Here is a 13,173-nt window from a genome sequence, read left to right as displayed (position 1 = left end):
GACGAGTATCAGGTCGCAAGTAGACTGCATGTACCTCAGCCGTATGTTAATTTTAGACACCTGTTTTTCGCTCGCATAGCATCCTGGGTGAGTCCTTTCTCTTCCATCAAGATGGCGGCCGCCGTTGTTACCGGAATCATCCTTGCGCTCTTTGCAGTAATGTTCAATTTTTCCGTTCACAAAATTGATGAAGGTAAGATGAAGTATTGAGAAGTTTTATTAGTTGCAGCGGTCATGTTTCAATTCGCATTCGTTTCATTTTGTGGCAAAGTTTAACATATTTCGTATGCTTGACTGAAAAGCTGTACGTTAGAAGATTATCTCTTGAAGACGCCAAAGTCTTCTTAATTTTTTTTTTTTAAGAAATGCAATGTAAAGCTTCTAGGATGCTGATTAATATATGAGAATTCTTATACCCAAATGAAATGACCACTCATTTTGCCTTATTTACTTTTAAAACCTTAGGTTAAATTGAGCTCACCTGTAAGTGCTTTCAAGTTAACCTGTAAACAGTCAGTGTTTGCAAGGGGGCAAGATGTTAAGAACTTATATTAACCTTAAATAGAGTTGAATGTCTCCGTAAAAGTTCTTTTAAAGTTAAGCATTAAACTTTGCCTTGAAAGATACAAATAAAAGGCACTATAAGGGAAATCTGTATGCTGCATGTGTAAATAGTATTCGTTTTCACTGTCTCCAAGCTAGCAGGTTGTTTTAACCAATATGTTATAAATTAATAATAGTCTTACTTTGCATATTTTTAAAGACCTCAAAACTTTCTCTCTTACATATTTGAGTGTTTGGATTGTTTTGTTTTGTTTACAAAATTGTAGCAAGAAATGTAATAACATAATAATTAACACTTACATGCAATGACTGGTCCCAGACTAGTTTAATGCAGTTTCAGGAAACATGGGGAATCCCAGGAAATAAAATTAACTTTTTTGTTGCAAAGAAGGATCAGTCATTAAGTGAGCTGTCAGTAGTGCACAACAAAGACAAAAATTTTAATTTAGTAGATCAATGTGGAATTATGCAGCAAGTCTTTGCTTAAAATTTGCATGCAACAGTGCACTGTTAACCTCTAACATTATAGATAATTATTGCAAATTTGTTTACTTTAAAAGATCTTGAATTAAATTTCCTAAATGGCCCTAATGTTAGCGGCATCTTTTAGCATAGTAGAGGATAGTTCAGGGTGTATTTGTGGGTATTTGATCTATGAAGAAAGTTAAACTGAAAAAATCATTGATTTGATTTCCTAGTGCACAGAAAGGCAAACTATACAGCTGGATATTGTGTACATTTCTATGTGTTAACTAAGTCTTGCTGGCTCATTAACATCTCACAAATCCCTTTCTTCTTTGTTTTGTTTTGTTTTTTAAACTTATTTGCAGGACATGTAGGAGTTTATTATCGGGTAAGGAGGAAAAACTAATTAAAATTGTTTATAATTTTCATTACAGAGCTAAAATATTATACAGCCAGGTATCAATGAATAGAAATGTTGCTATTTTCTCCCCGTTTCATCCTCACCTATTGAAAAAACTTCAACTGAGTCTGAGATTCATAGCTACATGTACACTTTGCCACATGGAGTGACTCTTCACTTTTAAAAACAGCCATCTGGTTAACAACTGATACATGTTTGGCATACATCAGTGAATTATGACATGCACAGGAAATTTGGAGAGCATACATTAAGAAGTGTAGAAGTTGCTTGAGGTGCAGCTGAGAGCAACTCTACAATGTAGCTTTGAGAGCTCTCCAAACTTCTCACATGCTCTGTATATGCAGAATGAGTTAAAAGCATGATTCAAGCTTTTATAGAAAATTGCCAAGAATAGAAATAAATTTCTCAGCTTTGGTAGCTGTAAAGCAGCTTGTGCAATGTCCACTTATCTCTATGATAGATGTGGTTAGACAATGTTGTCACAGCCCCTCAAAGATGCATTTAATAGTATATTAGAGAAGTTGTTGTACTGTTCAATACTTTTTACATTAGACTTGTCTTGTTTTAGGGTGGTGCACTGCTGTCATCTACCAGTGGACCTGGTTATCACATAATGGTTCCATTTCTAACATCATTCCGCTCAGTGCAAACTACATTACAGACTGATGAAGTCAAAAATGTTCCATGTGGAACAAGGTGCGTGTATTCTGAGTTCAAATGGTGTTGGGTGCCTGTCCTCTCCAAGTACATGTATTATTGATATGATTGAGACATGTATTGAATATTGAATTTGTTCTCAAATTTATCAGTTTTAATAATTATCATTGATTGAGAACAAAAACTCAATACATGTCTGAGCAATTGTATCAATTAATTTAATATTTAAACTGAACTTCCCTGAGGATTTCTGGATTTTATTGGGTATACATTGTACCAGCCTGTAAAAAGCATAATAATGTTATTTACCTTTTTTTTTTGCTTTTTAGTGGTGGAGTTGTTATTTACTTTGATCGTATTGAAGTTGTAAACATCCTTGAAGCTTCTTCAGGTGAAATTTGATTATATCATTTAGTTTCTCTCTAATTATTAAGTACTTAAAATTAATGTTTGTGAGAGTTAAAATTAAAATTGATTTGAATTAAATTGACTTGAATTGAATGAAGATCTTTCTAATTAAAGGAAAATGGCCAGCAACTGAGGGATTTTATGTGAAGCTTTGTTATGTACATGTTACAAAATAATATATTATGTACCACATTTTAGACATGTTATTGTCATCTGATCCAGTTGTGATGACCAATCCTTTGCCCAGCAAATGTGGAACTCTTTACATGTAATCCTAGACAATCATAGAACTTTTGATCTTGATTTGCAGTATTTGATATTGTCAGAAACTACACTGCAGACTATGACAAAGCATTGATATTTAACAAGATACATCACGAATTGAACCAGGTGAACTCACTCTATTTTGCTCCCATTGAATTGCGCCAGGCAGTTTTCAAATAGTACCACCCTCTTGAAAGTCATAAAATTATTAAAGTGCGTATGAAATATTTTTAAACAGAAATAAAGTCATTTGAGTGCCGAGATTTAAATAGGATTGGTGAAATTTGTTAGAAGTGTAGGAAAGAAATCCTAGGGTCTCAACATCCCAAATTTGACACGTTCTTGGGAAACTGGGTGAGCAAGTTTCTCTCTTGGTGGCGTTCCTTGTGAAGGTTGAGGGAGAAAAGTAAAGTTAGAATGAAAACATTTATGGTCAAAACATTAGATCATCAATACCATGGTACTATTTTAGGCAACTTTTTTCTTTCGATTCATAGGCACTTAAAGTCAGAGCAATGTGCAAATTTGCAGAATTACTAGTTAACATGATTATAAAATAACTTAATGACTTGTGAGAGTCACTGTAAACCTATTGATCTACGCTTCATGTAGTTATTATTTCAGGCCTACTTACTATTGTATAATTTTAAATTATGATGATATCTAACATTTGTTTTCATGTCCTTTGTAGTTTTGTAGTGCACACACTCTTCAAGAAGTTTACATAGATCTGTTTGGTAAGTTCTTGAATGTGCATAGGTTTTTCAATTATTTTTTTAAATTTTTCCCCTCTTGGAACTGCAATTAGTGTGCATAATATATGCTTAATTTATATTTTTAACTTTCAAAATAATTTTTTCTGTTTTCAGTTTTAGTAAACTTAAATACATCATTACATGTACATGTACATGTACATGTACATGTATATTATCATGGCATGATGATTTGTTTGCCATCAAATTGTATCTGTTCAATAAATAAAATTACTAAATAAATGTCAAGGACATTGACAATCTCAACAGATTAGTGTTTTCCTTTCTTTTCTGTGTAGTATTTTCTAATGAAGTGTATTTCCGCAGTTTTGTGTTGTTTTATTGAGTACATGTAATATAGCAACACTTAGGAAAGTTTGGGAGAACTCAAAACAGTAGTTCCAGTTCTCTCAAACTTCCACTCATCTTTCCATAACTCAATACCAACATTCTCTATTTTCCAATTCCCTATAATTCACATTGTTTGCTGCTCAAATTTTCCATAAACTGTTTATGTTTAAATGCTCTTGGGACATCTCCATATTCTCAAGAACATTTCACAACAATAGTATACATGTACATTCAAAAATTGGGTGGCGAAGAGAGTGAACTATGGGGAATTCAGGGCTGTGCTCTAGACTATACTTTTTTTCATATATTATTAAGCTTAAGTGATAGAAGTCACAATATAAGTCATACAAGTTTACATGCACAGGATTTCATGGTTAGGAACCTTTGGGCTCCTCAAAATTTTTGTTAGATCACAGCCTCGGGAAAATTTTGGAAAACAGAGAATGGAAAATGTTTCAAGCTCATTAATAATTTTAAGCAGTCTGCAATATGCCGTGTTAAGAAATCTAAATAATAAGGGTTATTTATTGCAGCTGCCTTTTTCTAGTTGCTGCTAAATTGAGTCTCGATCAGGATCACTTCTCACAAAATCACAGATTGAAATGAAGAACTACTGTAAAATGTGTTCAAGTGCTATGTATAATCTGGTACCATGTGTAATAACTGAATTTTATTGTCAATGTTCATATTTGTCACTATCTTGAACTGCATTTATTTAATAATTATTTTGCTTATCAGATTATTGAATGATGTCTTATTTTGTCTTCTTCAGATCAAATTGATGAGAACTTGCGTACAGCTCTTCAGTTAGATCTGCTAGCTATGGCTCCTGGCTTGCGAGTGCAGGTAAGACAAATATCAAATGAATGACATTTTTTTTGCAATGTGCATAGTTCTGTTGTGAATGTTATGGCTACATTAGTCCAAGCATTTCAACTTCAAGTTTCATCTGTTCCCTGTAATCTGTTGCCATCATAATTTTTAGTCTAATCCCACACAGTGACAAGCTACCAACAAACTACTTTTGATAGTGCTGTCTCAAGCAATTAGGTTGTCCAACAGAAGTGTGGAAGCATACATGATGAAGCCAAAATAATGATTCAAAATTTACAATGTTTCAGAGCACAGGAGGGAAAAACCAATGAAACAAAAAAAAAAAAATTAATGTACCTTTATGACTTTTTTCTTTACTCTACTGAAACATCATGAACTTCAGTCAAACAGCATTAAACCAGCACAACCTATAATAACTTTGGTATTGTTGCATACACTTATAGACTTTTGAAGGGCAATCCTTCTCAAAACAGCTCTATATTCAGTTTGGTAGTGAGGCCCTGAGGACAAAAACAGAAAAAGTGTAGTGTGTTTGACTATGTCTTGTGGCCCTAGCTAACTTAAGCCCTACATTGTAGCTACCAAGCTGCACTTTAATATTTATCAAAAGTAGCTTAAGGCCTTGATTACACTTAATGTAATCCTTCCATCTGAATCAGTCTATAGTTTTTCATTTTGGGCAATACACATCATTCTGTTTCTAAATCTGAGTCTTTCCTTTCCTTTCATTCCATCAGTTGAGAGCTGTCATTAAGTTTTGAGTCATCAGTAGCCTTGTTTCCACACCCATAGCAAACTTGTTACTTTTTGGGTGAATTCTATCAACAACAGGCAATTTCACCTGCAGCATCAACGGAAAATCAAGCATGGGTACTCAGCTGTAACAGGCATTATGGGCAACCTTTGCAACCCTTATTATCAGCCCTGGCAGTTTATGAAATTTAGTTACCAGCTCAGTTGGTTTACATACATGTACTATATAACAGTTACTTTAAATTGTACATCTGTTTGTAATGGTTGGTGTTTGCTAGGCTGATCATTTCACTCTCCTCACCCCCTGAAACATATCACTGTTGAAACACCAGCAACTAAAAACAAACTGAGACATACTCAAAGGCTTACTTGTGATTGTTTCAACCATGTGTACCATATTCATGTTTTAACAGGCTGTGAGAGTCACCAAACCAAAGATACCAGAAAGCATTAGACGCAACTATGAAGCAATGTAAATACATCTAACATGAAACAGCCATTATTGGTGTAAAAAAAACAAATAGTTCAATCTGTTATTCTTAATTGCAGACTTACGACCATTGATATAATTTGTTAAAGACAATGTATGTCCTTATTTTTCAAAATGTGTTCTTAAAATAGTTTTAATGTTGAAATTTATTGAAGGTTTTAGTGAAGTTAGGTTTATTAGCATTCTTGAATTACTTTTCAAGGCAAAAAATAATTCTAGTGCCAAAGCAAGCAGTCTGGGTCTGAGCCCTGGTCGTGTTATAGTGTTGTATAGGCAAGACTCTTCACTCTCACCGTGCCTCTCCCCAATCACTCCCCACTCGCTCCCCTCTCTTTCCCCTGTCAGTAAAACAATACAGTCAGATGGCATGTGGTAAAGTATCCCATCTACATGTACATGTAGGGGAGTAGAAATAATCTTATTTTTATTGGCAAAAGCTTCAATTGATACTCTGGCCCAATGCAAACTTTACCTGAAAAAAAAAAAAAAAAAAAAAAAAAAAAAATTTCTAGGAGTTATATTACACAGCACTGAGAATGCGGAGAAATCCAAAGCAAACTTGAGTGCTTGCGTTTGCACTCTATATAGTAATAAGACATTTCTCCCTGTCACTGTTGAAATGTGCCTTGTACAATAAGGTTTCATCAACTGTGAATCAAACCCATAAAATGTCTTTTTAATCAATCAGTTTTATACTTTTTATTGCTATTTTATTTCTTTTTAATATTTTTTCTTTACTGTGTTTCTAAGAAGTGTGTCCAGTGTATTGTTAATACTATCTAGAAACCCTGACTAGAAAAAAATGTTACAATTACATGTACTTGTCTTATAATTGTCCTCCCACATGTATATACTTGTAAGATTTTTTTGTGACAGAATGTTTTTAACTTCTGTGTCAAGTGCCTAGCTCAATCAAGTGCATGTCCATGTACACATAGAGAAAGTAAAAAAAGATATCTTTTGCTTTTTTTTATTATCAGGGAGGGGGAAAAGACAAAATTGTTGATTGCCCAACAGAAACAAAAAGTGGTTGAGAAAGAGGCAGAGACAGAAAGGAAGAAGGCTGTTATTGGTGAGCATTTGGAGGTTCTTTTTACCAGAGAAGATGTTTGTTTTATGTTTGCTAAATTTTGTCAGTGGTGACTTGTTATGCAGCTGTAAAAGTCCTATATGTTATTGTAAGTGTTTGAAAGCATAGAATCTCGTCAACCCATGAAGCCAGTGCAGAACAAGCACAAGTTTGTTTGTTTCTATTACTTGGTTTCCCCAACAAAATTTTAAAGTGACATTCATTGGCAATTTATTACTGTAAAGGCATGCGCTATTAGTAATACAGATCACACATTATCAATTTTCAACTGTGTCATAAACATCATGTTACTTGACACGTAACTTATACATACAGCATGTTACTCAAGAATTTTTTGTCTTTCTTGTGATTTTGTTATTATTCTTATTTTTATCATGTGGCAAGTTCTAACAATGGCACTATCTGAGAGACCTAAGGGATTTTTTGGTTAATTAGCCTTACCTGATAACTGAATTCAGCTATATGTAACTTACAACTTTTCTTTTTCCCTGGCGTCATAATTCAGAGGCTGAGAAGGCAGCTCAAGTGTCAAAGATTCAATATGATCAGAAAATTATGGAGAAAGAGAGTCTCAGGAAAATGTCCGAGATCGAGGGTGGGTCATTTACCAGCAATATTATTCAGTGTTATTTCTGTGTGCTTGTATGTCATCAAGTTCATCTGTATTTTGGTAAAAGGTCAATGCTCTCACTTGGCATAATGCAGTGAGGATCTGTGTTTAAATCGCTTGACTTCCATGCATTGTCTTATTTCTTCATTGCCACACACTCCTTTGACAACTGACAGTAGGTCTAGATATGGGATGTTTCAGTGTTAGTGTTTGTGTGGCCAAAATTCACTCCTTTTGTGTGTGCAAGCTACTGCTCTAAAGCTGACAACAAACAATAGATATTAATTATTAATATCACTGTAATAGCAAAGAAACAAACCCTGTCAATGTTATGGCAAAACTAACCCATTGTACAATGTACATGTGTTTGTAAACCAGCATTCCCAAGATCTGTGCAAGCCTGGCCGACACTCGGCTCTCTGTGGCGGTGCTGTGGCTTTCTCAATTCAGGCTCCAGTTGTTTGAAGGTGGGATAACGCTATCCACCAGATAAATCGCTATCCAGTGGATAAGTGTTAACAATACAAACCACTCAATCCACTGCATAGTGATTTATCCAGTGGATAGCATTATCCACCTTTCGAACAACCTGGGCCAGGCCTACAAAATGCACACGCGTGTCTACATGAGTACATTGACATTGTTTACATGGATGTATGTCTGTCATGTTTGTTGTTTTTAGATGGTGCTCATGTAGCCCGTATGAAAGCTAGAGCTGACGCAGAATTTTACACTGCTGTGAAACTTGCTGAGGCCAATAAGGTAGTGTGACACATGTAGTGGAAATTGTATGATTATGACATCACATTAATTAAGTTTGCCTTTGTAAATATAGTCTGTTCCAAGTGTTGGGTTTGTTGGGGAGCAGTGCGCAAAACGACGAAAGAAAAAGTATGTGAGGAGTACGGCGCTCGCTCGATACGGCAGTCACCGGGCCCCATTCTTTTTCTCCCTTCGTCGTTTTCGCACAGCTGCCAGGCTAATGGCTGAACGCCTTGAACAGGGTATGTGAATATAGCAGGTCATCAATGATTGAATGGATTTTAATTCAATTCATTTTAACAGTTAGAAGACTTCTATAATATCATAACCAAAGTCCAGATGAGTGAAAGTCTGATAATTGATAGTGTTCAGTCATGGTGTCAGATCTCTCTTATCAGTCATGAGTAATCTGGTTATTTTGTTGCTTTGCAACTACAGCACGTTATTTTACAAATAACAAGAAAGTTTGCATGTAAGGTTTGCGTGCACTTTAAGAATAAAACTTCATGCTTTGATATTTTCAGTTGAATTCACAGTTAATTGATAACAGTTGTCTGCTCAGTGACCTGGCCTTTTAATTGCAGCGAGGCTGGAGGTGACCCTCCACACCTCACTGCTTTTGTTGTGTAAATCAAGTTGTTAATGCTAACTAGTTTGCATTTAAATGAGAAAAGCAGAGAGATCTGTATCAAAGCAAGGTCACCTCCAGCCTCGCTTGCACTCACTGGCCAGGTAACTGAGCACACAACTGTAAAAGGGTCTGTTGTTGTATTTGGGTTCGTGCCGTTAGAAAGTAGCCCTTGATAAAGGCTATTTGTGTTTTATCAAGTGGCATATTTCAGTCCTAGCGTTCATGTAATCACCATTTATCTGTCTTGTCTTGTTCTCTCTCTAGCTTAAACTGACTCCTGAGTACCTGGAGCAGATTAAGTACAACTCCATTGCCTCTAACACCAAGATATTCTTTGGACCCAGTATTCCGAGTGTTTTTCTTGACAGCAAATTCTTCAGTCAGCCTTCCAGCATAGATTCTGCTGCTAAAAACCAACAAAGTGCGGTATGCTAAGCCACTTTTTCAGTCTTGGAGTAAAATCGTCAGCCACATAAGGTGGTTTAAACGTTTGGATCTGTGGATTCGCATTACAACTGCTTTCATTCCAGACGTATATCTCTGTAACTAGACTTAGATCTAACTGAACCGAATTCTAAGTATAACTGCTACGTCTCAAACTCAGTTTAAAAACACTAACTAAAGAATTTACAATGAAGTTGGCAGTTACTTGTGATAATACATTGTTCTCTTACACTGTTTTGTTAGCGAACGGGACTTTGGGCGCGATGCCCAACGAGTTTGCCAAGCAGAAAGGTCTCTGAAGAGTCCCTTGGCCGGGACGAAACGAAAGCGTTGCGTAAGACTAGCCACGAACAATGTATCATCACAACTAAAGAATTACTATTTAAAATGCCCCGTTGTGTTGAGTAGAGTGAAATTTCCATCTCATTAACATGGTCTATTCTACTCTTAGTTCGTATCTAGTTTTTTTCTACATTGTGCTTTTTTGAGTGGAAAAGACCTTTTTTATTTTTTGTTTGTACTTTACCGTTTACAGGAAGACACAATGGAAAGCAAGGATCAGTGATGAGTTGTAATTTTTCCTGGGTTTTTGCGTAGAAGGCTTTCCTCTGCCAGAGGATCATGCAAACGAGTTTAATAGCAGTGGTTTTTGAAATGGATCATTGGACATTGTAAACAAGTCACGTTGGAAGTATCATGTCGTGTATTTGCGGTGGCCCTGTCGCTGGGTAACGGAGCTTATATCTTTAAGGGTCCTACGTCAGGATAATTGAACCAAACGAGCTGTTTTATCATCTTCGTATGTTTCTGAGCATTATACCATATATTTGTTACATAGACCTCATATTTCCAAGGTGTAAGCGATCGTTTCATAAATTTCAGGGATATAGCTAAGACAAACTTAAGCTGGCTTATTTAATGCGCCCAACCGCTTTTTTATGGCCATTAAGCGTGCAAAGGAATTCGTGTCTGATAGCTTTAGGTTGGCGGATTTTGTCCCTAGCTAGCCCGATGGCAAGTGAAGTTCTTTGGTTATTGTTATATGACCGAGAAAATTACTTCATTGTGATTGGCTGGGAGCAGGTCAATTAATCGTTTATTTTAATTTGCACGCGCGTTCGTTACTATCTCAGTCATATAATAAGCGAGTAATCGTATGAAAACTCGAGCAATTAAGCATTTACGCTGATTGTGATATTTGTAGGGCTATTAAGAATTACTTTCGGGCTAGTCAGGCGTCATCCGTTTTAATGTTCTGGATTGCAAGACAGTATACTAGGGAGCTCAAGCAAACCGCGCCGGCATTGGCAACGAAAACTTGAACAAACAAAAGGTTTAACTAGCAGAGCGATGGCGTGCATATGCGTATTAAATCTTTCTACATTTCCTGGGCATCGTCTGCAAAGTAACCAAGTTTTGAGTATTTTGGAAAATGTGAGCCCCGACGACTAATTTTTTGTATATATATTTTGTGAGCAAGTTTTTAGACCGATCGGCGTACTGAACAGATCTACGTAATCGTCAAATTCGATGGTAAAATATATAAACTCATTTTTAATTTAGTCGTCGCCTTAGGCGTCGCTGTCACCATTGCCTAAGCTCCCTCTTCGCAGCAACTTCAGGCATGCCATGCCACATGGTTGCTGGGAATCATACGTTTTTTGGGTTGTTTTGTTTTGTTTTGTTTTGTTTTTATTGAACTTCTTATAATAGGAATGTACACCAAATTCTAAAAACAGTGAAACAGCCAGCAGAGTTTTGCTGCCATCACGTTTGCCATTCAGGAGATGTTCAACACAAACCTGCAGTAATATTGGGACTATAAAGCCTTGTAGACTACGAGAACCTCCATCTTCCGATTTCGCAGATCTTGACTTCGTACGTAAGACGTCGTAAACCGACGGTATAACTTGGCGTGTTGTTTCTGATGCTTTGTGTTCATCAAAGCGTTAGGGTCTACTCGTAGTCTTCAACATGTTGCTTCTACAAATACTTTTGTCAATTATTGAGCACGAAAATTTCAAAGCAAACTCATAAATTTTTCAAAGAATTGTTACAACTGTCTTGTGTCTCGCACCAGTCCCACACGCCACGACTCTTGTTAGAGAGGCCGTACCCTCGCACGGCGTTAACAAATGACGCCAGAAAAAGCAATTTTTGTTGTCTTAAACAAATACTTGGGCGTGATGTGTCTTCGTAGCAGCAGGGTCGACGGGATAAATTTCGGAAAGCTCGGTTTCTTTTCTGATTAGTCAATACTAAATAGGCCCCGTCCGCCATACACTGGAGAAATTTGAAAACGTCGTTTCACTCTGAAAACGCGTCCCACGTTTTCCGTCCACACTACGCCGGAGAAATTTGAAAACGCAACAATCACCGGTCATTTTGGATTTGTGTTTGAGGAAAACTCGGTCAGGGAAATCACGAGATTATCGTGATGTCTCGTTTTCAAAAAGCTCCGTTTTCAAAATGTTTGCCGTCCACAGTGGCGCAAAGCCGGCGTTTTCAAATTCCTCGGATTTGAAGAGCGTTTTCGAAAAGCTCCGTTTTCGTGACGGATTAGTGTGGACGGCTGCGTTTTCAAATTTCTTCGGCGTAATGCCGACGGGGCCTTAGAATTACTAGGGTTCTGGATCAAGTCCCCAGACTTTAAACTGCTCCACACATCTAAAAGCCTTCGACTAAAGATGAAACAACGCATGCGAGAGTCGAAAATAATCCAAAATAATGCGGCTTGAAAACACGTCATGTTGTCTGGATTAAATTTAAAATTTAAAATACAAAAGTTTGAATAAATTGTAAACAATCAGATGGACTGCAAAAATATAGCAATGGTTTGAGTGAGTGAACAATTCTCACGACTTCTTTGTACACGTGTGTTTTTTATATTAAATCCCTGTAGGAATAAGTCTTCCGTGGATTTTGTTCAGTCTGTTAAATTCCAAAAGCAATCTCATCTTGACCCCAGTAAAGCATCTATGGACAACCCGCACCAGTTTCCAGCACCATAGGTCCCTCTTCTAGGAGAAATAAAGCTACCAAGTCGAGCAAATGTAACCAATCGGTGTTCAGCCGCAGTTAAAATCCATCCTTGAAGATCAGGCGTAGTTTGTAAGGGTGAGGGAAAGTCGAAACGACAGGAAAATGTCGGCAAAGAAAAACGTGGAGAGAAGGCCACAGTTTTCCCTTTTGTTTCGACTTTCAACAGTCCCCACTGACTGCTCCTGGGTCTCCGAGGAAGTGAAGACCCTTGTGATTGCATGTTATCTTCCAAGGGCTCTTACTGGCAATTAGACACTCCTAGGACATATTACTGACTCTGTCTCCCTGTCTGTGCTGTCATGTTCACCACTGGCAATGTGTAAACTCGTTAACCCCACGTGATTCCTAAATGACCAATGCGATGTATGGGTTGACATCTGCTAAGAATCGTCACGTAAGTGGTAAACTTTCCGTAAGGAATGTGACAGAAAATGATACACATATGCCAGAAATATGTCAAGATTCTAAGCCAGGTAGAAACTGTAAGGCAGAATATGACAGAAAAACCAGTGGCAACCACAAGGTGCTTGCTGCAGTTGAAAATTAAAGCATATTGCTCGAAGGACTCAATCGACTTTATTCCTCCAGAAAAGGAACCTAAACGTTGTTGAAAACTTAAGAGGTTTTCTATTGAT

At 36.8% G+C, this 13,173-nt stretch overlaps 1 protein-coding gene across 1 annotated transcript; it reads left to right on the top strand.

The window, feature by feature from the left end:
* Positions 1–64: 64 nt before the first annotated feature.
* Positions 65–12,367, top strand: LOC110040937 (erlin-1-like). Its single transcript, XM_020746200.2, has 13 exons — positions 65–193; positions 1,395–1,417; positions 2,019–2,146; positions 2,437–2,498; positions 2,826–2,905; positions 3,471–3,516; positions 4,655–4,728; positions 5,883–5,941; positions 6,940–7,031; positions 7,555–7,644; positions 8,342–8,421; positions 9,317–9,478; positions 10,032–12,367. Exons 1-13 carry the CDS (start codon positions 112–114, stop codon positions 10,059–10,061), a joined length of 1,008 nt encoding a protein of 335 aa, XP_020601859.2. The 5' UTR covers positions 65–111; the 3' UTR covers positions 10,062–12,367.
* The last annotated feature ends 806 nt before the right edge of the window (positions 12,368–13,173 follow it).

The sequence above is a fragment of the Orbicella faveolata genome, unplaced genomic scaffold (genome assembly GCF_042242905.1).
Source record: "Orbicella faveolata isolate gen_17 unplaced genomic scaffold, um_ofav_v1 contig_1, whole genome shotgun sequence".
NCBI classification, from domain to species: domain Eukaryota; kingdom Metazoa; phylum Cnidaria; class Anthozoa; order Scleractinia; family Merulinidae; genus Orbicella; species Orbicella faveolata.
Note: the sequence above shows the minus strand (reverse complement) of the source record. Positions and strands in the feature narration are given on the sequence as shown.

What these genes read in the sequence shown, in the direction of transcription:
- LOC110040937 (XM_020746200.2), top strand. Translation starts at nt 112, where the DNA reads ATGGCGGCCGCCGTTGTTACCGGAATCATCCTTGCGCTCTTTGCAGTA. An exon ending in CTCCTGGCTTGCGAGTGCAG is followed by an intron (nt 4,729 to 5,882) that starts GTAAGACAAATA and finishes ATGTTTTAACAG; the next exon opens with GCTGTGAGAGTCACCAAACC. An exon ending in AACTTGCTGAGGCCAATAAG is followed by an intron (nt 8,422 to 9,316) that starts GTAGTGTGACAC and finishes TTCTCTCTCTAG; the next exon opens with CTTAAACTGACTCCTGAGTA.